Here is a 24,440-nt window from a genome sequence, read left to right as displayed (position 1 = left end):
GAACCTGTCCTAATTTAAAAGTGCTCTGCAACTATCTGTATGATAGAACGACATTGTTCGATGTGACGTATTAAAAAAAACCGGCCAAGAGCGTGTCGGACACGCCCAAAATAGGGTTCCGTAGCCATTACGAAAAAATTAAGTAATATTTTTGTAAGGCTTTCGTATTTTTTTTTTTTTTTAATTTTTTATTGTACTCTTTTGTCGGCTTAGTTTATATATATCCGTGCAAAATTACAGCTTTCTAGCATTGATAGTCCCTGAGCAAAGTCGCGGACGGACAGACAGACAGACAGACATGGCGAAACTATAAGGGTTCCGTTTTTGCCATTTTGGCTCCGGAACCCTAAAAAACAATCATCAACGTGACCATCGGTCTAAAGCAGTCTGCTGGACATGCCTACCCTAAAACAGGCCCCTTTACCCTGTTTTTAAACTGTCGCGGCCAATTTCTAGCAGCCACCTTTAGCAAATCGTCTGTCATAAAAAATAACACGTTCCATAACATTTACTACTACAAGTTAATAAATCAAGAACATCGATGACGCTAGAGAGTACCATCGCAAAAACCTCGGATTACGTTTTGTTCTTCAGTATGTGTATTTCTAACATCCCCTTAGTAATTCGTCCGTAAGCCGTTTATTTTCGTAGCAGAATTAGTGGTTTAACAAATCCCGATTAATTTTAATGGGAATAAGCCGGCATACCGATAAAAAAATCGATTATCCGATTAAAACTTTTCAGGGCATAGATTTGTAATGATAATTAACTTGCTGCTTTGATAAAATATCGTTTCACTTAAAAACTTGATATAGAGTCAAGACTAATGGTTCTGCTACAATGTTTATGAGTTCTGCATTTGTACCTCAGGGTTAATATCTTAGCCCTGTCCTCTTCTTCACTCTGTTAATCACCATTGACTTTTTGACTTATGAACAAAGTGTTATCATGTGATAACGTTCAACTTACCTACGGTTACGTTTAGGCCTCGGGAAATATCGGAAACTTATTTGGTCATTCCACTCTGATTAGCACTCAATTGATAAAACATGCTGAAAATATACCTGATTTGACACTTTACTTAGCCCAAGGACTTATAAGTACAGAAACGTCACCAGCGTGACAATTATAGAGTAGCTTCGTCATTGCTTTATAATGAATTGAGATTACAGTTACTATGATCATTCGGAAATAAGGTGATCCGTTTAGTTTGGTAACAGAAACTCTTCTTTGAAGGATATTCTTGAGTTGACAGAGCAATCATAGTTCCGTAGCATATAGAACAATTCTACGCTAATAGTGTATGGATGTCGCTTCTCTGATACAAGGTGTTGAAAGGAATATTTTTATCTGTTCAGTCCGGCGCATGGGAGAACGTCCTCTCTATCTTTCGCCATTGACCCTTCGCTGCATTACAAGTTGCTGTATAGAGCGCTCCACACGTCGAGTCGAGTCACATGTTCGAAGTATCGCAGGATACGAGATCTCACTATGGACAGCCTCTCTTTCACCTGGACTTCATCAAGTATGGACAGGTTAGTACGGTACCGAGTACATGGCACTCGGAGCTCTCCAACACCACACCTCGAGTGCGTCGATTCTTTGCCTCTCACGTTCTTTAACTGCCCACGTTTTGGTCTTACTGATATTCCTGTAGAAGAAACGCTAAACATTGCGAAAAGATTAAACTTCCTTTTGGATGGCCATGTTTTCACGTAGGTACTTAAATATACAAACTCTAACAATTGTGGTTTTAGGTACTGAAAGATACAAATACTGAAAAATCACGTAAAGATCCGATTTTCTTTTCGGCCATCATGTGTACTTAGGTACTATACTTAGCCTTAACTCATCTAAATTTCGAACACTACATTTTTATAAACATTTTGTTCTAATAATTAAAGAAAACTCGAGCCACTTACGGCGAGCACAGATTCAAATTGGACACTTGCAGGATTGCGTCAGTCGATATACGGACCACAGCGAACTTGTGTTCAATGGACATAATCAGTGCGGTTCATGAACGTATGTTCATTGAACACTGAACAACGCGTAATGGCGAATCTGCGAAAGCTACTTTAATAAGGTTAATGCAATGCTGACATGTTTATGGATGAAACTTTTGTATGCAAATTGCAAAATTGCTTCTGAAAAAAGAAACTTCAGTGATGGTCGGAGGCTGCCGATTATGAAGTCAAGTTTAGATTTGCAAGGGCAAACAACTAATTTGATATATACGTTTCTCTGCATTATTGAAAGTCGTCATCATCATCATCAGCCTATAGCAGTCCACTGCTGGACATAGGCCTCCCCCAAAGAGCGCCATTGCACCCTGTGCCCGGCTAGACGCATCCAGCTTCTACGAGCACAGCCTTTCGCAGATCGTCACTCCACCTGGCCGTAGGGCGTCCTGCACTACGTTTGCCAAGACGCGGTCTCCACTCAAGACCTCGTTCAAGTACCGTGCATGAAATTATTTCTTCCGAAAAAGCTCACATTGAAACAAATTTTAATCAATCAGAATTCGTCTATTTAAACAAACCCTCGTTGATGATTCCGAAACCATTTCTCGGAATGTTTAATTAGCGTAATCTGAGCGTCTGCTTTTGTTGAAACTATCTTCCCTCCCAAAGACGGAATATTGATGAAAGCTTGGCACTTTTTCTGTTATTACCAAGTGTTCAAGAATATCAATAAAGTAGTGCACACGCACGCCGTCGATTTGCGCCACAGATACGTCTAATATCGTATTGGAATTTGTGATGCCGTTTAACCCCTGTTAACCCAGATTACGCTCCTCGGCGCCTGATTCGTCCTCGCAGCCTGATTGTGTTGTGACACAAACTGTAATGTATTATGTGTTAACTCTTGCTGCAATCACGGCTAGCACGTACAATTACAATGGATCTGTTCGCCGAACTTGTAATTTGTTTGAATGAAACGGTTTGTGCTTGTTTGTTTTAAGCGTCTGTTGTATCTGCAAATGGAGTTCCAAACGTTTTACGAGTAGTAATTTCATTTTTAGGCTTTCTCAGAAAATGGCCACGACAGATTATGTAAGTAAAATTTAATATAATACTCATTTACATTTACATCAGTGTTTCAAGCGCAACATGTTTGACAACTAATTAAGTATTGTTTATTTTTAAACTAGAATGACCAGTCTATGCCAATAGGCTTGCAGCTTTATCTTTTGTTTATTTAATGCTCGTGTGAATTGGGTCATTTATTAGCTATACCTTATCCTTTAACTACGAACTCTGCACCGATCTAGTTAATATAGTGAGTACTGTCTAGTGATAGAGAAATAAGCGTGAGTATACTTTTAATAAAGCCAATGTTCTTCGATTATTGTTCTCAATATAATATGAAGGTTAAATTCCAAAATAACATTTCCCGTTCACTCATAATCATAATCTATTTTGAATACAGCAGCAGCCGCAATGGTGACATATAAACAACGCTCAGGAACCATACGATAGTAACATTTACCATGGAATTAGGTTTGTTGTCTATCGCACTGAGCCCTGATTAATTTATACCCCGCTTATTTGTTCGAGATAGCGTTTAGAAACGTCTTCTATTTGCACGTCATGCGGGCTTATCTTTTAATTCTTGCGCTGTCAACGAGCGACGAAACGCGCACAGGTTTTTCCGAAGATCTCAAAGAAATGAGACGTGAAAACGATGCTATAAGCCGATCAAAATTATGGGTGTGCTCGCTTAAGTTACGTAGAGGATTTTCTTATAATAAAATGGTAATCTTTTCATACATCATGCTTTATTTTACGTGGAACTTGGTAAATTGAATGCTCTCAAGGGATTAAAAACTCTTTACCTGCACAAATTTGTATGTGTTTACTTTGCTCAATTTGACTGCTATCAAGCGATAAGGATGACGTGAAGAAGTACAAGATTCATACTAAATCAAGACAAGACAAGGAGTTTATGTAAAGTTTTGGTTCGCATTGCGGATTTTTGAGTACGCATCCGCTTACGCACACGTACGTACACCTTCATCTAAGTCAGTTTTTGTGGAAGTAATGTTGTGTGTTGTTGTGTTGTAATGTTTGTGGTAGTGCTGTTGTGTAATTCGTGCTGATCTTTTTGTGTCAAAACTACATCACTAATTTAAGATACGGAAAATATGATTTTTTAAATTACAAAAGACTGACGCAATGATTTAACGGATCGTGAAATACCGCTAATTACGTATGCCAACGTCTTTTAATCGCAATTGAACTTTACGATAGCCATAAAACTTTGGTGATATATGATAGGTTTAATAACTAGCGTATGACATGAACGTGAAAAAATAGATAAATATACATGCGTAAGAACGGAGATAAGAGCATCAGTAACCAGAATTATCGCAGTGACACACGGACGGTTAAAGCATCGAATGTTAAACCCAAATTAGAGAATCATCGTATGATTACTGTTTATAATAGGAAATTACTAGTACATGAATGTTGAAGGTATTCAATCTTAACCTTCTATCCAGGCAAAGCATCTGTAATCCCTTTGACGACTTACTTGCTTGTATTCCATCCAATTTCATATAATTCAAAAGTATATAAAATGTTGAGTAGTAGCTACATTTAAATTATGTGGGATTGCCATCTGAACCCTATCTTGTTTAAATATATATTAATAAATTTCACGATAAGCAATCGTGAGAATCTAATCAGTTGCATGGCAATGAACAAACACTTAAGCGGTTTAATACATCCGCGTACTTAGGTACGCAATATATTGCAAATCAAACAATCTATCTATCTGTGTGCCTATGCGTTTTATGAGTGAATACGAATAGTTATCGATGTTTGAAATTTTAATAATCAATTGAGTTTAACGATGAAATTATCCAAGGTAACAAATTATTAATATCTTTTGAGCGGATTATATGTAAGAATCATTAAGGAAAGGATAAAATTAAATAAGGTACGAGTTATGACTTTCGGAACCACATCATTCCTCCTCCTTATTCCTCCTACTCCCCATTCCATCCTCCTCCTCATCATTTCAGATTCCTCCTCTTGATTTAGAACAAAAACTTGTACGATATTTAAATAGTTTTCGAAGAACGATCCTGCAAACCGACCCTGAACATTTGCTAACAAGTTGGTGATAGGTAATAAATTTGTTCATCAAAATCAGAAAATACATTCATACACACACACACACACACACACGAATATATATTATATAAATTTAGACTTCGAAAATCCCTAAATTTTCCTTTCGCTTTTTTTTAATAGGTTCAACTATTTCGAGTATGTAACTATGATAATGTTAAAAGTTACAACGATTCTGTTCATATTAAGCTATTATAAAACTGTCTTACTGTAGGTACAGAAATTCTTGGTGTCTTCCAGCTCTAATATAGGTAAAAGAAAACTTTAATTTAAAAAATGCTTATGCTTTATGCTGAGTGGGGACCTGTTTAGCGTAACGAAAACAGTGTGTGTGTTGCTCTTCTGACTTTTTGAAATAATGCTTCCACTACAATAACTATAATTTTAACAAAAATATACACACACACATATATAATATATATAATGTTGCCATGCTAGCTAGACCCTATTTTCGCAAAGTCACCCCGATCATGCTCGTCATCCCACGCATCCGTGTGTTTTCACAAATCGGGATTTATTTGGTCCGTCGCAGTTTTTATATCGTGTTTATCGCGACTATTGGGGCAACGTCAGCGGTCCACGGACGTGATCCTCCGACCCCACTATTTGTGAATAAGCGACGTAAATCAAAACTCTTTATCTACTTGATTAGCGGATATTATTGTATCCAATTTGAATTTTGTGCGAGCGGAGCTCGGCTCTTGCTCTAATTAGTTTTGTTTTTTATTCCGATGCATGCTGTTAGGCTATTTAGAAAGTATACTTAGCAGGATGTAAATTATGTTCATTGGGAGATTCTTAGCAACACGAGCAAGCTAGCTGACTATTTCACATCTAGGTTTTGTAAGAAGAAACAGTATGCTTTTTTCTAAGTCTCATCAAAAATATAGGCCTAAATCTTGGTTCTTTAAACTGAAGGTAGTGTCTGGACAAAACTAATTTACACCCGCTGCCGCCTAGGCGTTGATAAGTCAGTCAGTCAGTCCGGGCTTTTCTTTTACATGTAAAGATAACCCTTTAGTTTGCCTAAAATCGATTTCTATAAGTAGAAAAACATTGCTCAAATAGTATCACAATTTAAAAACATGATTATTAGAAAAAACCTACAGAGGAAGAGATGACGCAATATAATGACAAATTAAGTTTTATTCTTACAGTTTATCATGGCGCCTCTTAAATCAGTCCAGCGGTACCCAAGTACATACTTCAAAGTAAGTATTTTTCTCTAGGTATGTTTTCCTAACCCGCCGTGGACGCGTGCTCAGTAAGCGCCTTTAGGCTGTGTTTACACTGACTACCGCTCCGGGAGCTAGGATTAAAAAGTATTATCCATGCGGGAACGATGTGTCCTTATCCTTATCCAAAGTTTGGTTAGAACGATTCAAAATGCCGCCAGCTTAGGAAGATGTATGGAGTTTAATTTAGTGTAATGCTTCGTAGGTGCCTGTTTGCTAACACTTATGTAATAATGTTTTAAGTTTAACAGTCTTCAAACTAAGACTGAGTTTGCATTGATTACGAGTAAAACATATGTATTTGCATTAGGTTTTAAAGTGAACAAAATAAAGAATATGGATTTAAAACACAATTCCCAATCCCAACGGATTGGCATGAATTACGCAAGATAATCACATAATGAGTTTAATAAAAGTTATTCACTCGAAACGTTGACTGATTGATACATTTTATAATAAAGGTTATCACATAGGTATTATGGAATATAGTATAAAAACAAAAGATACTGATAGTGGTCGCACAATCGTGTAATATCGAATCATTCACCCAATTCCCACAGTTTACAGCAAATGTTTGCTACGGAAGTGGTCTGGTGGTGTACTCATGTCCGATATCATTAATAATATTGATTAGGTATTCATTATATATTCCCATTATTGTTTCAACAAACAGAAACAAGTCTAAAATGAATGGGCTGATTGATACAATAAATTGACTCAACCAACTGTACTAACCTATAGGTATATACATGGTGTTAAGAAAATCTTGTACGATAATTCAACCCACCTTAAAGCCACTAGGTACTAATACGATACCAGTGGAACAAACATCATAATTCGAAAAAAGTTTTGATTGGAGATAAAGACTTCTTGTGACTCAACTTCCATATAAACTTTTTTTTCGATTTTTAAAATATATTTTTTGCTTTTATCGTAGGTATTCGTAATCAGTACCTAGTCTAAATGTGGTTTAAATTATCGTACAGGTTTTTTTAACACCATGTATTGTACAGTTGTTAAATTAAAGTCTTTTTTGCTTGCTCGGTGTTATCATTATACATGTGCTTTATCGACCGAGTACCTATGACATATTCAGTCATAATGTCATTCAAAAAGTTAACGTGTTAACGAATTCTCTGGGCTACTTTGCGTAAGGATAATTATTTTATCAAATAAGAATCATATAGGGTAGAAAAACCAATAAGTGGTCGAGACTTTTTGCATAATAAATTGCAATGTACTGACATAATTATCTAAAATTCAATGCAAATGTGCGCTATGATTTTTTTTTTTTGCACATTTTTACTACAACTACTAGGTACTACAGACTAAATCTAAATAATACTAGAACAATCTGAACTGAAACCTTAACAAAGTGCCTATACCAATGCAACAGCAGAACATCTCTTCATACATATCGATACGGAGAAAACCCACGCGTAACCAATCTATGACAAGTGAATTCGGTTTAGTCGAATTTACAGCGGTATGAGCAACCCATTAACACGGGCTCGCCACAAAGGCGTAATTAGTGTACATTTGCACTATTTTTGGACGGGATAAACACAGACGGGCACATTGTCGAACGGGCAACAAATTTGAAACAAATGGTTTTGAGGCTTTCAAGTGCTAACTTAATTTACTCGGCTTTCGCTAACGTGTGAGCAATGAGTCGGAGATCGCTCGCATAACTTTTTTTCTGTGGCAATTAAGAAGTCTTATGGCTATAGACATAGGGTTCAGTGTAACCATGAAAGTCATGCGTCTCGAAATCGGTTCACTCTGGGAACCGTTACTGCGTAAATTAACAGCAGCTAAGCAAATATTGCTCTGTTATGTTCCTCTGGATTTTCAAATTGATTACTGCGTCTACGCGACGTGATTTCAACATTTGACATTTAGACCAACAATTACTACCTACTACAAAAGCATAGACTAGAGGGAACAGATAAAAATGAAGGCAAAAAAATGCCCCATTTTCAGACTGAGACATTATTTTGACTTAGGTAAGAATCCTACTTTACGTGTAAGATATTACTTCCAATTTTAACCATTGGGTCAGATAAGTCTGCGTTGCAAGGACCATCATAACAATACCATACGCGTATGACCTGATGTAAGGCATCATATTTTGACCTTAATCTAGTATCCAACTAAAACGATATCTAGTAAGTAGTAGCGTTAATCGAAGATGTGACATGATAAATGATAAAATATAAATGGGTCAGAAACTTGAAAAAATAATTTTAAAAACTCAACATTTCTATTCAAAATACCACGCACAGGACTTATCACGCTAACACACACGAGTAATATTTACCTCTGGGGTCCCCACACTTCAGTCTACTCGTGACCACGACGGCCACCGTAATGTTGCCGAAACGTCCTGTGCGTGGTATTTTGACTATGAGTGAAAATCACGAAAGTTTAAGTCAATATTTCTTATGCGAAACGGATGAAAAATAAATTCAATTAGGAAATTATTGCCATTTTTGCATTTTACCTCAAAAATATGAAAGCTACGTGAAAATGAAACCCTCTTTTAATTTAGTTCTACTGTTTTATGTATTTTCTAATTCTAGTTATAATCACGGCCTAAAACTACATTAGAGGATGTGGTAGCGGAAACGCGTATTGTTCGTTACCGCGACTTCGAAGCAAATCGTGCAGATAGTGACATACCTACGTTTGTATTAATAGGCCAAATTAGATTATCATAATACCGATTAGTCGATAATGACACTGAAAAATCCCAGCAATCTTTTAAATCAGTTCCTCAAAGACTCCGACTTCGATAAGGTGGAACAATAAATCTGTGATCGGTATAATCCGTGTGATAGCGGGAGAATTAGCGAGTTATCGTGGCGTATCTGATTAGCGGATAATCTGAACGTGCGCTATCTGCGCTGACACATGTCATGTCGTGCGCGTTGGAACATTTTTATTTCAATATTGTCCGCTGATAGCGAGCCGCGTAACAAAATCTTCAACGTACATGCTTGGATTTGCACTAAGTTAATTACATAAATTATTATTATCTTCGACTCTTCGAACTCATCATACCTGTTTGCCAAACAACAAGGCAATTAGTACTACATGCATTATAGATATTAAAATGTTATTAATTTAAATAACTAGGCTAAGATTCGAAGAATCAATTGATTTAAATCATTAAAATGATATAAACTACTCAAGATATTCCACTTGAACAATAAACCTTTCATTAATCAATGCAACGATTACTTTAGGCGTCATCATAATCGCAAATTAATGCTCAAGTAGCACACGGTTTTAATGGAATAATAACCTAGTTAAACCACTTGCCAATACATATCTTCAAGCACCCCATCGGACGTATCTAAAAGTACTTTTCCTACAATACATGATTGAATTTTACGTAGACGATATGGTGAAATTATGAATATGTAACAAACAACCGCCTGGTACCTTAAACGTACTTTGGAAAAGCCGCATGAAAAAAGCTATTAATGGGGCCGCAGACAATCGTGGAGCACATTAGATATTGTTAACAAAACTTCCTCCTTAATTGATATACATCGCAGGTAATGTGGAGGACGTGCGCGCGAGCCGCCGCCAGGGCCCACAGGTTAGGTACGTTTTCACATGCGCGGCACATCCATGCAAAATTTTAGGCGGGATGCATTCACTGACGTAATGGACGTCCAGTCGCTCAGTAAAAGCAACTTTACTTGCCATCTAGATTTCTCTGTCTGCGCAGCGCACCCGCGATGCGTTAGACAAGGAGAAGAGCTTAGCTTCGATGCATTTGGACAACTCGTAACGCATTCGGTAAAAGCTGGTTTCGACGACCGCCGGCGCGCATTCCCATGCAAGGTATGCCCGCGGGAGCTATGTCGGCAATTTAAATATTACGGCTACTCAAAAACGTGAGATGTAAGTAGCAAGAAAGCCCGTGTGGGCTCCCGTCTCGCCGAAACTCGGATACACTGAATCCGACCAAAAAAATACATAATTAACCGGCGACATTTTTCCGTAATGAAATTGTAGCTGTTTGTGGTCCTCTCGCGAAACGAATATAATTATTAATTTGCGCTTTAATTTCGACAGCCAGCATCTGAATTTGAGTGTGCAGTGTGGTATCATGTAAAAAAAGGTCGCTGTGTCATTACACGATGAGATTATGTGTCATAAAAATCCTTGCGTTTTGTAAGTCTGCTTGTTTACTCGTACGACACATTGCAGCGACATTGTGCACGTTGATGCCCATCATTGGCAGGAGCCGTTCTCATGTCGGCACCGAAAAAATATTCAAATTAATTCACGCGCGCGCGGCTCCGGCCGAATTTCGCAGTCGTGTTTGATGCGCCCGCGTCGATTCCGGCAAATCCGTCGCGTCGGAAGTGCGTGGCGCGCGCCCGATGTCGATATGCCGACGAGTCGTTGACCTCGATCAGGACCTTCGATAAGGACCATCTATGCCCAGCTATTGCTTTGATTGTTCGAGATGCTGAACGGAATCTGATTCTAATAATCATAGAATTTCAAGGTAGGTTGCGCACGTGTTTGTTTAGAGTTGTTAATTGCATCTGTATCAATAAGTCAGTGTGATAAAATATTGATCGATCGATCATCGATATTATAAAATGCACAATGTTGCGACATCGATGTTAAGTATTCCCCTCACTAATCTCCCGGTACGTATATGGTCTCACAATGCACTTATTATTCGCCAGTTCTGTTTCTAAGTAAAGTGCATACAGATTGTATTCGGTGTCGAAGTCGATGTGAGTATACGTCTGCCTTTGCAATGAGCATGTGCTTTAATATAGGCAATATGTTGAATTAATTAACAAGTATACAAGACAGGCAGAATAATCGTTGCGTGCATAATTTAGAGGCAGAAAGTGTGGACCTCCAGCTTATGGGCTATGAAATTAAATGACCACGTTATTAGTAAATAAATATAAATGTAAATATATAGATGCTCCTATTACATCTTAAACGACCGGATATCCCGATAACTTGTAACTGAGCATGTGTTAATGTATGTGAAACCATTATTGTACAAAAAAAAGAAAAAAAAACACAATTGGCAAAACGTTGAGATGAAGTTGTTGATGAAAGGCTAACTCCTCCCTTTAAGGGATATCTACAAGTCAACCTTTAAGTGGATGAGAGCAACAATAACCAAGAAAAAGATACTGAACCCAAAGAATCATGAACCTAAAAATTGTCGGAACGAAAAACACAGGGGTATCTGTGAAGTAATTAAGAGGATCTTTCTTGTAACTGAGGTAGCGCTTACCTGCCATTTATGACTTCAGACAATAAATCTGTTCGGCCGCCAAGGGTTTACATTGTTTATCCCATTACGTCACTAAAACCGTTGTAAACATTATTGTTACGAATGGGATCATCACCTTAACGGGAATAGACCAAGACATTCGTTTAAATAGTTTTGTACCTGTCTCTTTTCAAAATATTTTCGAATAGTCAGCTTTTTTTTTGTGTTCTTCTAAGTTAATAATGCTTGGTTTACGTTAGCTTAAGAGCCATCTATAAATAATGTGACACATTTAAGAAGGAGGGGATGTGGCAATTTGTGACACACGAAAAAAATAATTAGGATTATGAAATGAACGAGATCGGTACCTGAAGTACCTTTATGGTACTTATAGATGGTCCTTTAGGGTTTGGCCACATAAGTACGGCGCGGCGTCGTAAGTTGAAACGGTACGGCGTTGCAACATGAACGACGCGGCGTCGAAATGCCGCATGTTGCTGCATTGTGCAGTATAGTGCAGATCACTTGACACCTCCTGTAATCTGCATCTTGTAGCGCACAGCAACGGCAGCGTGCCGCAAACCGGCGCCGCACCGTTTCACGTTACGGCGCGTCGTGCCGTTTCAATTCACGACGCCGCACCGTGCCAATGTGGCTAGGCCTTTAAGTCACATTAACATTGCATTTACACTAAAATATATGTTATGTTTTCTTACAATTATAATTAATTAGTTTCTTAATTAGAATACTTAGAATCAATTAGTGAAACTCTGTGGACGTGTGAGTGCGTATTAGTATCCATTATTTTACTAAATGACAGGTTCGTAACCTAACCTAATTTAAACTCATCACTAATGACAGGTTCTTAGCTCATATAAATCAGGCTTTATTTAGGAATCACAAACGTTTTCAGTACTTCTTTCTTTCATACAGTTTGGGACGGGAATAGAAAATAATTCTACTAAAAATAAAAAATGAAATTGCTACGAGGGAAACTAATCAAGAGAAACTGGTCCTAGAATTATATAACCCATACCGTGAAAACAAAACCGTGATGTGAATTTTCACTTAATCGTATTAAAGATAAATCACTAATGTGTCACAGAATTGGATTACTCCTCTTTTGGTTAATTTATCCGGAATACGGAAATTCACCGAAGAGTTAACACCATCAGGTCGTCGACAGAGCTCGAAGAATACCTATGCAAGTTGAAATGTCAATGGGCGGGCTACATCGCTTGAAGAACAGATAACCGTTGGAAGAGAAAAGGTCTTCGAGTGGCGACTATAAACCGGAAGATGAAGCGTTGGCAGGCCTCCCGCTCGCTCGGTAGACTAACGACATCGCGAGAGTTGCAAGTGGCGATTCGACGTTCATTGTGGCATTCTAATTCTTTCTAATTCTAATTCTCTTCCTTTGTTCAACATTGGACGTCTTCCGGCTGATGATGACGATATATATTGGAAGAATATGTACCGTTTTTCACCGACTCTTTTTCACAGGTCTACGAGAGGCTGACGCAATTTTCACCTTATACCCTTTCCCAGCATGCTTCTGTGTTCTCTGAATGCTAACAGTCTGCAAATCTAGAATGCTTGGGCATTCACTAGACGTTTAGGGCTCCATCAAACCGCATCAAACGCAATTGTGGTCTAATGCAAGTCTATCTACATCATCATTCCATCACCATTGCATCATGCTGTCTCTAATAAGGCACAGGGTTTTAAGAATATTTTAATTTTACCATTTAGGAAGATCCTGTGTCGCAACCTCCAGCTCTAACCAGCTCACGCCCGCACGGGATTGGGTGTCCCTGTCAACAGGACCTTTTGCGCCGACCTGTTTTCCTTGTTCCAGGCAGGCGCTGCAAACTCGGGTATTTGGCCGTCAGTTCTTCTCAATGTTGCCCTATGCAACGTCACTTTTTAAGCCAGACTTCCTATTATTTACACCTAAAAATAAAAAAACAACACTTTTAATGACGACTTCTTATAAGCAGAGTAAGTCGAAAATACGCAACCGAAGTTCCACGGCTGATTTTATGTTCCGACATAATCGGGTAACATAACATACTAATGCGCGGGAATTAGGTTCGCGACAGAAATGCCTTACGTCTGCATTGCTATTTACTAGGAACCTATTTGTTAAATCACGTCAAGTTTAGACATAATTTAAGGAAAGGCGTTTGTTGATTGTGATTGAGAAATAATTCTAAGCTTTATTGTTCTGAGACCCTAACTTTTAATGACGCTTTATGGCTTTACACTAAATATTGAGCTCGTGTAGACTATCATCCGAATGACAAATCGAGCTGAAACGCGCCCGGCTGCATCTCTGGACACAAAACAGAGATTAGAGTTCGTTCACACAGGATTTTATTCCCTGCACCAGTATCGATGCGTACACGCATATCGGTGCAGCTCTTACTCATTTGTTGTTGTAATTGTAAAAGGGATAGCGGATGAGATAACTGGGTCGATGACATTTGGCTCCGCCGCACGATTATTACGATTATGCACTTTGAGCGTTGATTCGTTGAACTTTATTACGAGCTTTGATATACTAGCTTCAATATCTGAGTACCTACTGATAGTCGATGTTGAAAGTTCTGAGGGACCATTGATCGTGAGTACAAGCGGTAAGTGTTTTAAAATAAGACAAGTTTATAATGAAATGGTAATGTACCAGTAAATATTTACTTAATTCAGTAGTCTGAGATTGTTATCATGCTAATGCAGTCAGAAACGTGGTGTTTTTGGGCTAAATTGAAACTTCATAGATAGGGTGGTTAATTGTTGTACCATCAGCCAAATATGTGGTCTACCACCCTGAAGTTTATAATCGTTTGCATGTCATAAAACAATAATGCCAATAGACGTGTCTGTCAACTTGGAAGTTCAACTTTAGTGACATATACATTTGATAGGAACTTGTTTAAAAATTGATAGACCACTTATTTGGCTGATGGGCATAAAGATAACACTTGTTTGTCGCTAATTAGGTATCATTTCCATTAGGTGTTAGTACAGAAAATATCACGGTTTATCTCTCCTTTTGTTTTGATTTGTCACATCATGAATTGGTTTATTGATGTAATAACTTTTGTCCGCGACTTCATCTGCATTCGTTTATGGCTATCCCGCGGGAACTACACAATCCGATTCACAACCGCAACGACACAAACCTTCGTGTTGTCTATTTGTACGTTGTAAATATTGTTGCGTCTAGTGTTGTGTTTCTTTCTTTTTTAACTATAGATTTTTCCGAGATATAAACTATATTATATCCTTCTCAGGGTGACAAACAAGGTATCTCAACAAAAAATCTCATCTAAATGGATTTTGTGCACTTTAGGTAAAGAACACTCACACGGAAATAGTTACTTTATATTTATAAATATGGATTAGGTACTTTGACCCAAGGTTTAATAGTGGAATTGAAATATCGGGATTTCTGAATTAAAGCTACCGTGAAGCAAAAACATACGTACCTACCTAATTATAACTCACGTAGAAAACAGGTACCAGTATATGTTTTTTGATAACTAAGTATGTTCTGGGTTTTATTAAATTTTCACGAGAATGCCCGAAAACGATATGGCCTTTATTTACGTTGTATGAAGACACGTGCATTTACTGTCCCTAGACTTAGCGGTTGAAATTTTTGGATCCGACATTCATACTCATACACATCCCATCTCATGGGAATATCGGAATAAAGTGTATAATGTGTTATTCCTCAAATTCAGATGTCTACATACCATTCTTGATACAAATCCACCCAGCAGTTTGAGCGTGCAAGTATAACGAACACTTAACTAACACTCACTCACAATGTTTCACTAAATGTTTACTAAACTTTCAATAACTATAAAAAAACACAACGTGCGTCTGACTTCGTTCACTCGTGAACACGTTGTGGGTAGGTACGGACTAAACTTTAACAAATTAATCTTAATTACTATACTTAGAAAATAAATAATAATCAGCTAATCGCTTTACCTAATGGTAATTTTCTGTCCAAATTTCGCAATGTGTAAATAAATCGCAAGTCAAACCTTCGTTTGACAACCCCGTTTGGCGTTACTGATAACATTGCCAATAATAGAGGGTATTTAAACCATAGCGTCAAACAGATGTTTAATTTGTTGACAGGCAACATTTTTTCAATTTATTTTTTTGTTATTTTTATATTCTTAAAGTATTTAAAGCGACCGGTTGCCAAAAACAAAAAAGTTGAAGTTGAAGTATTTAAAATTCTTAAGTTATGCTTTTTTAATTGTTGCTTGTTAATCTTGTGATATCAAAAAAACTAATTATTTTTAAAAGTCGCTGGACTAATGTTATTCATTTTGACGAGTATGATCTATGTTTTAATTATTTGCTCATATTACAGGCCACACCAGATATATATATATTTAATTCAACTTAGCATTCCATATATTAAAGTATTAATTTCTTATTTTAATGTCAAATGATGTAACATCATTATTAGGTACTAATGATTATATCAGCTAGAGGGTAGACTGGGTACGGTTGTAACATCTCAAATATTTTCTAAACTATCTACTATAGGAGAATGAGTGGTACAAGGTTAAAGGGACGCGGCGGGCTTGGATAGCCACGATTACCATAATGCATATTATACTTCATTTTTTTAGCATTAGAAAGAAGGTAAGCGATCTTGACGTGTCTTTTTATTGAAAAACACTTGATAAATAAGCCACAGCAAATAGGTAACAATTAGCAAGGACATTATGATCTTACATTATTTTGGTATCATAAGTAATAGTTATTATTATTTTTAAAACGTTTTTCAATAAAAAGACTCGTCAAGATTGTTTACCCTTTTTCTCATGCTAAAAAAAACGAAGTATAGGTTTCATCGATTTTTCTCCATATTTGCTAAACCTTCATGGTATAGTCAATTTTTAGTTTGAGTTTAGGTTATTTCGTTTCAAACGGGGATCCGTTTTACTGGCACAGAAGGCGCTTATACTTAGTAGCTATAAATATTGTCAAGTGTCAACTAAAAAAAATATAGTTCATGTAACTTCATTGTAAATTCAGCAACTAAACTCAAGCGACATCTAGTGAGCTTGAACATTTCTTGCCCTCATTGATGTCCTCTTGGCGTGACAACCCTATCGCTACATGTGCTGCGCCCGAATGAATTCGAGTTATGTGATATGTGACTGGGTTAAGACGAAAAAAATAATCCTAATTTTTTTCTAACTTTTGCCGCATATTTAACTAACTGTTTCTAAGGCGCTGTCGGACGCACGGGCCGACAGACCAGAAAGACGGACGTCATGAAAATATGAGGGTTCATTGTACGGCTCGCCCTAAACCCTAAAAATTTACGTTGACAATACTGTCACAAAAAGCATTTATGGTCCAATAAAATCGTTATCTCCAAAACAATATTCAGCCATTCCCATACTTAATATTAGTATCTCGGTGTACCTATATAGTTCTTTTTAGGGTTCCGTAGTCTACTAGGAACCCTTTAGTTTCGCTATGTCTGTCCGTCTGTCTGTCTGTCTGTCTGTCCGTCCGCGGACGGAAGCTCAGAGACCGTTAGTACTAGAAAGCTGTAATTTGGCATGAACATACATTTCATTCACGCCGACAGTGATAAAATAAAAAAAAAATTAAAAAAAAAAAGTGTAGTGTACCTCCCGTACATACGTACCTAAAGTGGAGTAATTTTTTTTCTTGACTAACCCACATTGTGGGGTATCGTTGGATAGGTCTTTCAAAATCATTGGGGGGTTCTTCAATCATTCTATTCAGTGATCTGTTTGCGAAATAGCGTCCCCCCCCCCTCTCTAAAATCTAAACTGTAGGGTGGAAAAATTTGAAAAAATTCAGAATGGTAGTAGGTAAATATATCAATTTTACAAGGAAAATTATAGCGGCTTAGATTGCTTGAGAACTTATTAGTAGTTTAAGAGTAAATAGCGGCCTAAAATATAAAACATCCCTAAACTTGAAAGATTCCGTACCTACAAAATACGAAATTCTTAGAAAAATATTACTTGATTATTTCGTAATGGCTACGGAACCCTATCCTGGGCGTGTCCGGCACGCTCTTGGCCGTTTTTTTATATAAATTTATTGTGTTTTATTTTAGGTTGTATCTTTAGGAAACATAAGGTTTTTCCAAAACTAGCTTTGAAACTGTTAAGTCTCAATGCACGTGGCGGAAAACTACACCGCTGGCCATGGTTTCCCATAGTTCGATAGCAATACAAACTATCTACGCTCGCCACTGTTACCACTATCACATCCGCTGCCGATAGCTGGACCACGGCCCTGCAATCTATTGTGCCGCAAACAGATAGCAGGAGTAAACAAGTGGAACCTATCAAAAATAATACATCTTGTCTTTATACTTTACGACCTGGCAAAGACAACGAGCGACCCACGGGGCTTTTTCTCTGTACATTGCGTTTGTTGCCAGGTCGACTGGACGGCGACCGGATTGGTCGAGAAATGAATAGAAAAAACGTTTCCCGCGCCGCCAAGCTCAGTCGGTGCGTGCAACCTGCGCGGCGAACGTTTTCTTTGTACATTGCGTGTGGTGTCAGGTAACTACTACGCAGCGTGCGGATTAGTCGCGCAATGAATAGGAAACACGCTTCCCCCGCCGCCAGCGCAGCTAGCACTTGAGCACAATACAAATAATAGGCAGTATTTCGACTTCATAATAGCACCCGAATCGATGCACGCACACAGCCAAGCGTCATTTACACGGCCGCTAACCAATCTTCGCAAGACAAAGCAACGCAGTGCCACGCCGCACATAAACTAATAATCATAAAATTAACATATTTTTTAGTCCTACATCTAAAACTAAACACATACAATAAAAATCTGCACAAGTCTGTTTTACTTTTCGTAGACGCCAACCCTAGCACTCCGCCCAGCCGTAGGTATACATTTGAAGAATACGGCTGAGTCAATCTTCTGTCTATCACTTACTAAAATCCCAGTTTAGGCCAGCAAGAAAAATCGTGCAAATACCTATACACTGCTGCGATCGATTGACTACTTAAAAGTCGTTCCCTTTACAACCGCGCAATGTAATAGGTAAACTACACGCATGTAATATATTCTGAGAGGAAGCCCTTGCCCAGTGGGACGTATGTAGGCTGGGATGATGTAATACAACCCTTGCGGGCTATTTTTTTGCAAGCTCAAACTGGGCCTTTAGGAAGTGAAGTGCTGAAAGATGGAGCTTCGCGAGAACAAAGTGGTAAAATCCTATGTTTTGAATAGCCTAAGTAAAATATAGAATGAAGCAGTTAAAAACAATCTGATCATTTACTAAACTTATTTGCAATTACTTATACAATTTAAGAACTACAATTTAAGTAAAAAGCTACAGTACCAAACGTTCATTACAACACATACCTACATGGTGTAATAAAAAAATCATGTACTTACTTAAATTTAACCCACATTAAAATACAGATTAAAAGTGAACAAAAAAATTTTATTCAAAAAAAAATAGTTTTATATGGAAGCCTCTACAATACTTTATCTCTAAAAATATTTACCCACTTGTATCGTATTAGTAATTTATCAGTAGCTTCAAAGTGGCTTTTATAGTACAGGATTTTTTTAACACCATATATATAGCTTTAGCTATAGTGTCATAGGCATAGGGCGCTAGATCCCCGCAGCTGCTTATTAGCCGCATGTTTTTATTGATGAAACGACTACTGCGAAGCCTAATGGTGCGTGATATGTTAAAAAGGAATATGAAATTACGCGTCCATAAAAAAAGAAAAATACTCGTACAGTTCGATGGAAGTAACAAAGCATTATTATTTTGCAGTTACAGTCGCGAGCCAAAACAATGCGTAAATATGTTATGGATACTACGATTCTATAAGTATATCTAGGGCCGGTAGGCCGTGTCTGATATTTTTGTATGCACCGCTGTGGAATTTGACTATACCAAAAACCCGTTTATTTTTCTATAGAAGGCTAATTCTCGTAGAGAAAAATACGTACAGTTTTTTAAACAGCAGTTCTAATTTTATTACAAAATCAAAATTAGGCAAATCAAGGTGTCATTTTGGTAGTTTTTAAAATCGTGTCAATTATCTAAGTTCAGGATTCTTCCGGAATATGGATCGGATTTCTTACGACATCGTAAGAGTTGCGAGCAACCGGCGGATGCAAGCTGCACCTTTGTACAACAGTGTCGTCTTCCGGCTATGATGATGATGATGACATTTTTAAAGGCGAGGTTTAAACAAACAAGTGGTTCATAAAAAGTGAACCATTCCAGTTAATGTTGATTGCAATTTTAAATCTCAACGGAATTTGGTCCAGTTAAAGACCATAAGTAAAACATGTCACGATGACGATTCGCTAAAGACCGGGGTTAGGAGTCAATTGTCAGCACGAATGTGGGCTATTCGGTACTAAACCGTAGATTAATGAATGGCTGAGATTCTAAATATAGGACTTATGCTATCGGCAAGACATAGTAATGATGTCAGCTAAGTTATAGACGCCAGTCTTAGGCTACCATAGATGTACGAGGATGCGTTGTGAGGAATGTGTTTGTTATGAACCAATAGAAACGCTTCATTTATGTAGGTACCTATCCTCGCTTCGTCGAGCTGTTTCCACCAGCGATGTGCTATCGAGGAAAGTTAAATGAAACATTTCATGACAAATACATTCCTCGCAACAGAATGATATCCTCGCACATCTCTGGTGGAAACCCAGCCCCACTGCGGTTAACGGTCTCAGGGTCAGGACAACGAAGTGTAGACATTACCGTCTTTTATCTCCACTGTCTTTTTTTTCTTTTGCCGAAGTTTGTAGCAGCACCGGGGTCACTTCAGGAAGTCGTCGGCAACGTGAAGAGTCTGCTAGGCTTCCAACAGGAGTTAGGCTGGCATGAATAGTGCCTACAGCTCACCTCGCAAATTTGACGCACTAAGTCGTCAAGTTGCAGAAACAGCCGGCTACTAGGTAGTCCAGGCATAGCTGTAGTAGTAGCAGCGTAAAAGTTTAGCATTTGGTCGAAGGTCAGTGGGCATATCACCGACTCGTTAGTCAGAAGACATCTGGCAGTTGGCTGGAAAGCTGTGAATGAAACTAGCACAGGTCGGGTAAGTAGTAAAGAAGAGGTTTTTACCCAACTGTAGTTATATGAGGCTCAAAAATATCTGTACCTACACGCACTTATGCGATTGACAATACGGTCGTGTTTGATATTTTTGAGCACTTAGACGGCTCTGATATTTATGGTGACGACCGTACAAAGATCTGAAGTCTTGAATCTCTGACTGAGTGGCAGTAGGTCCGACAATGTGTCTACTATAGTATTTTAAGTTAAAAAAAATCATAAGTGATTGAGATTGAGAATGAATTATAGATTGAATCTGTGGGGGTGGTGATGATGAGATGTAACATTTTGTGACAATTTGTATGTTCTTTTTTTAGGACTTCATTGTTATTCCTGTCATATTAAGGGGCTATTTCACTGCCCATTGATTTATTTTATTTGACGGATAAATCTGATGCCGTCTCCGTCAACTCGAACAAAACAAACAGAGACGGCATCACATTTGTCCGTCAGATTAATGTAATCAATGGATGGTGAAACAGGGGGTAAGAATAAAAGTTTTTTTTTCTTTCTTACATGCCGATATATGATAGCTCTAAGCAGTACATGAGCAGATGAAGGTGAAAACCTTATCGGTAGGCAGCAACCAACGGTGGTCTGAAATGGTGAATTAATAAATATATAAATAATACATAGATGTATGCGTAGGTAAATAAAGTACCTATAATTAGCAAATGTATTGCTTCAAAATTTTCACAGCCATTCCTATCCTTAACAGGGTTGAATCATATCAAAAATATTAAAACAGAGACAAAATTAATGTTTGAAAATACACGTAATGTGTTTTGTTTGGTTCTTGTTAGTATACTTTTCCCCCAGTTTCACCATCCATTGATGACGGATAAATGTGCTGCAGTCTCTATTTGTTTTGTTCAAATAGACGGAGACGACATCACATTTATCCGTAATAAAATATCAATGGGTGGTGAAACAGCCCCTTGGAGTAATAAAATGAAAATGATTTTAATTTAAAGTATACTACTTAAATATAAAAGTAAGAAAATTGTATTTCATAACAGCAAGGGATTATTCATAGCTTGCATTATTTAACAATTAACATAGAATATTATTTTCCTTTCAAGATAATTTATCTTACATCACTCACAAATAGCTTAATACAGATAAATTGAGCAAACTAACACCAGTAGTAAAGCGTTACCCACAATTGCGTTACCCAATAATAGTCAACAAAAAACACGTGACGTAACCACGTACCTGACTTTGTGCGTAAGTGAAAATTAGATGTTTAAAAAGTGTAATTACATAGATATTGCAGGCCGATATCAATGGTTAATTACAAACACCTTGTTGATGTAATGGACATGTATACAGGGTGTAAAGATTTTTAATGAGAGTGCTTCGTTAGTTTTATAAGCGTTTTTGTATATTGGTCGCTGGCTATATAAAATCGCTACTGATTTAGATTTTAGAGGTTCCGTGTAGTGAAATACTGTACGTTTTAAAGCACATTACGATTGGCTTTTCTGACTCTTTCACTCGCTACTTGTCAATTTTAGAGTTGCCAGCCGCATAATTAATGATAGTTAGTGATGATAATGATAGTTAGTTGGTCCTGTATTTTGAATCTTTAACCGACTTCAAAAAAGGTGATGAGGAATTCGTGTGCTAATTTTTGTTACAGCCAAGTCCGGGGGGACTTTAAAAAACCCCCCCTTTAAAAAAAGTGGCTGGAAACATCTGGAGAAAAAACTATCTAAACGGGCTAAGTATAGGTTTTTTAAGTTAACGAGTACTACCAGTCGATCTAAATTTAATATTTGCCGCAACTTTCTTGGTCGGTATTTGACGTTGACGATATTAGTACGGAACCCTATGTATACGCGTGGCCCGACATACACTTGGCCGGTTTATTTGTTTGCTTAACATTTTATAACAACGACCTCCTATAGCGTTTTATTTCTGCCCACTCCCTTTATGGTTTGCATAACAGCCTCTTCAATAAGGCGGCAAATAAATTAAAAAACAAATGCAATGTTATAATAATTTAGATATGATACTAGTATATTATTTTACAATTGGTACACTCAAATTGAAAAGTAACAATGCAAAAACGGGCAGTATCAAGCGATCATGTATCGGAATGGAACGGCCGGTAATTTTAATATTTAGCGTTTTATTGTCCACCCGCCGTAGCGTGTGTCCTCCTATGTCGGTACAGGGTGGGATTACAAAACAAACAATAGGCATGACGTAAAAATTTTTTTACAAATTTTATTTTTTATTTACACTAATTAAACCAACTGCTAAAATCTATTCCTTACTTCTGTCTATTGTAAAGGTTGCCTGGAAGAGATCACTCAGTGAACTTACTATGTGTTGGTGTTCAATAAAGAGACATTGTATTGTATTGTATTGTAGATGGTTCAACTCATGATCGGAAGATCTTTTTCAAATGGTTCACGACACGATGGCGTCCCTCGCACACTTTCTCATTTTTTTCACTTAGCTTACTCTGCCTAAGCATGAATCAATTAAATCGAATCTCCTTTTCATTGCATCAACAGAACTATTATATTGCCTAAAATCTGCTACTTGTTGAAACTAAAAACTTATATTAACTTTACTTAATGTTACATTAAGTCAAAACACAAAAAGTATTTTTTATTGTGTTAGCAATGGACAAAATAAAATGATTTCTTAAAAATTTCACTTAATAATATTTAATTATTGTTAATAAAATGAGTAGGTATAAGTCTGACCGTAGCATTATTTTTTTCGAAACCGATATTCACGGCAAAAATGATCAATTCCTTGATTAAACACTTTTAAAAAAAGAAATGTACATACACAATTAGCTTCGTTCGATTATAAATTATTACGACTTCTTGCTACGCAAGGAAACTAGTCAATTATTTATTACGTAACCGTTTAAAGAAACAATAAAAAAGACGATCATTCGCGTAATCCGTCCCCTAACGCATAAAGTGCACACACTCGAGCTCGCACGTACGTATACGGTTGGTTGTGTGAGGGTGCGTTCCAAACACGCATGCATGTGGGTAGGTTAATGATAGCGGGCTTCCGTCGCGTCACACCTGAGAGCCTGTAACCGCCATCGGGCCATAGATACCTAAACCACCCCTTACCCCTTAATTCGAACGCACTCTAACTGCGAAACGAGGATGATACGAGTATAGAGCTGATAAAGCGACAATAGGGAATATGTAAGTTTTTTATTTTTTCAATCAAATACAGATTTTTTATGCAAAAGGGGACAAACAAAACGTGCGGGTCACCTGATGGGAACTAATAAGCAATATATTTATTATTCGGTAAGAAAAACATGAAGATATAGAATTCTAAATTGTCAATTAGAGAGATCCGACATTGACTATGACGTCATATCATATGCCACGACAACCATGGAAATCCCATTTCATGCATAATATAACCTTGTCATTATGTTTTCACTCATAAGTTCTCATTACGAATTTCATTTAATTTCAAGTTTCGTTTTGATGATCACTAATTTGTAATCAGAACAAACGACTGAAAACAAAATGACGAGATTTTACCTACTGCTAATTTTGAGACTAGTGAAAATAATGTTTTCCAGTTGGAATTTGTACGCTGGAACTTGTCATTGCATTGCATTAGTTAGTAGCAACAGCTTATTAATCATA

At 37.4% G+C, this 24,440-nt stretch overlaps 1 protein-coding gene across 5 annotated transcripts in view; it reads right to left on the bottom strand.

Moving 5' to 3' along the window:
* The window catches only part of dve (SATB1_N and homeodomain domain-containing protein dve), a 90,178-nt gene that overhangs the window by 47,950 nt on the left and 17,788 nt on the right, over window positions 1-24,440 (bottom strand). The window contains exons 1-2 of one of the 5 annotated variants that reach the window (XM_074101196.1): window positions 15,642-15,722; window positions 13,385-13,592 (exon numbers count right to left, since the gene is read on the bottom strand). The exons of 1 other annotated variant lie outside the window; for it this stretch is intronic. In XM_074101196.1, the coding sequence (XP_073957297.1) occupies window positions 13,385-13,387 (3 nt within the window). In that variant the 5' untranslated portion in view covers window positions 13,388-13,592; window positions 15,642-15,722. 3 more of the 5 variants (XM_074101194.1, XM_074101195.1, XM_074101197.1) reach the window with 3 other exon arrangements.

This window comes from Choristoneura fumiferana, chromosome 18 (genome assembly GCF_025370935.1).
Source record: "Choristoneura fumiferana chromosome 18, NRCan_CFum_1, whole genome shotgun sequence".
NCBI lineage: Eukaryota > Metazoa > Arthropoda > Insecta > Lepidoptera > Tortricidae > Choristoneura > Choristoneura fumiferana.
The sequence above is the reverse complement of the archived record's forward strand: the minus strand, read 5'-3'. Positions and strand labels throughout refer to the sequence as shown.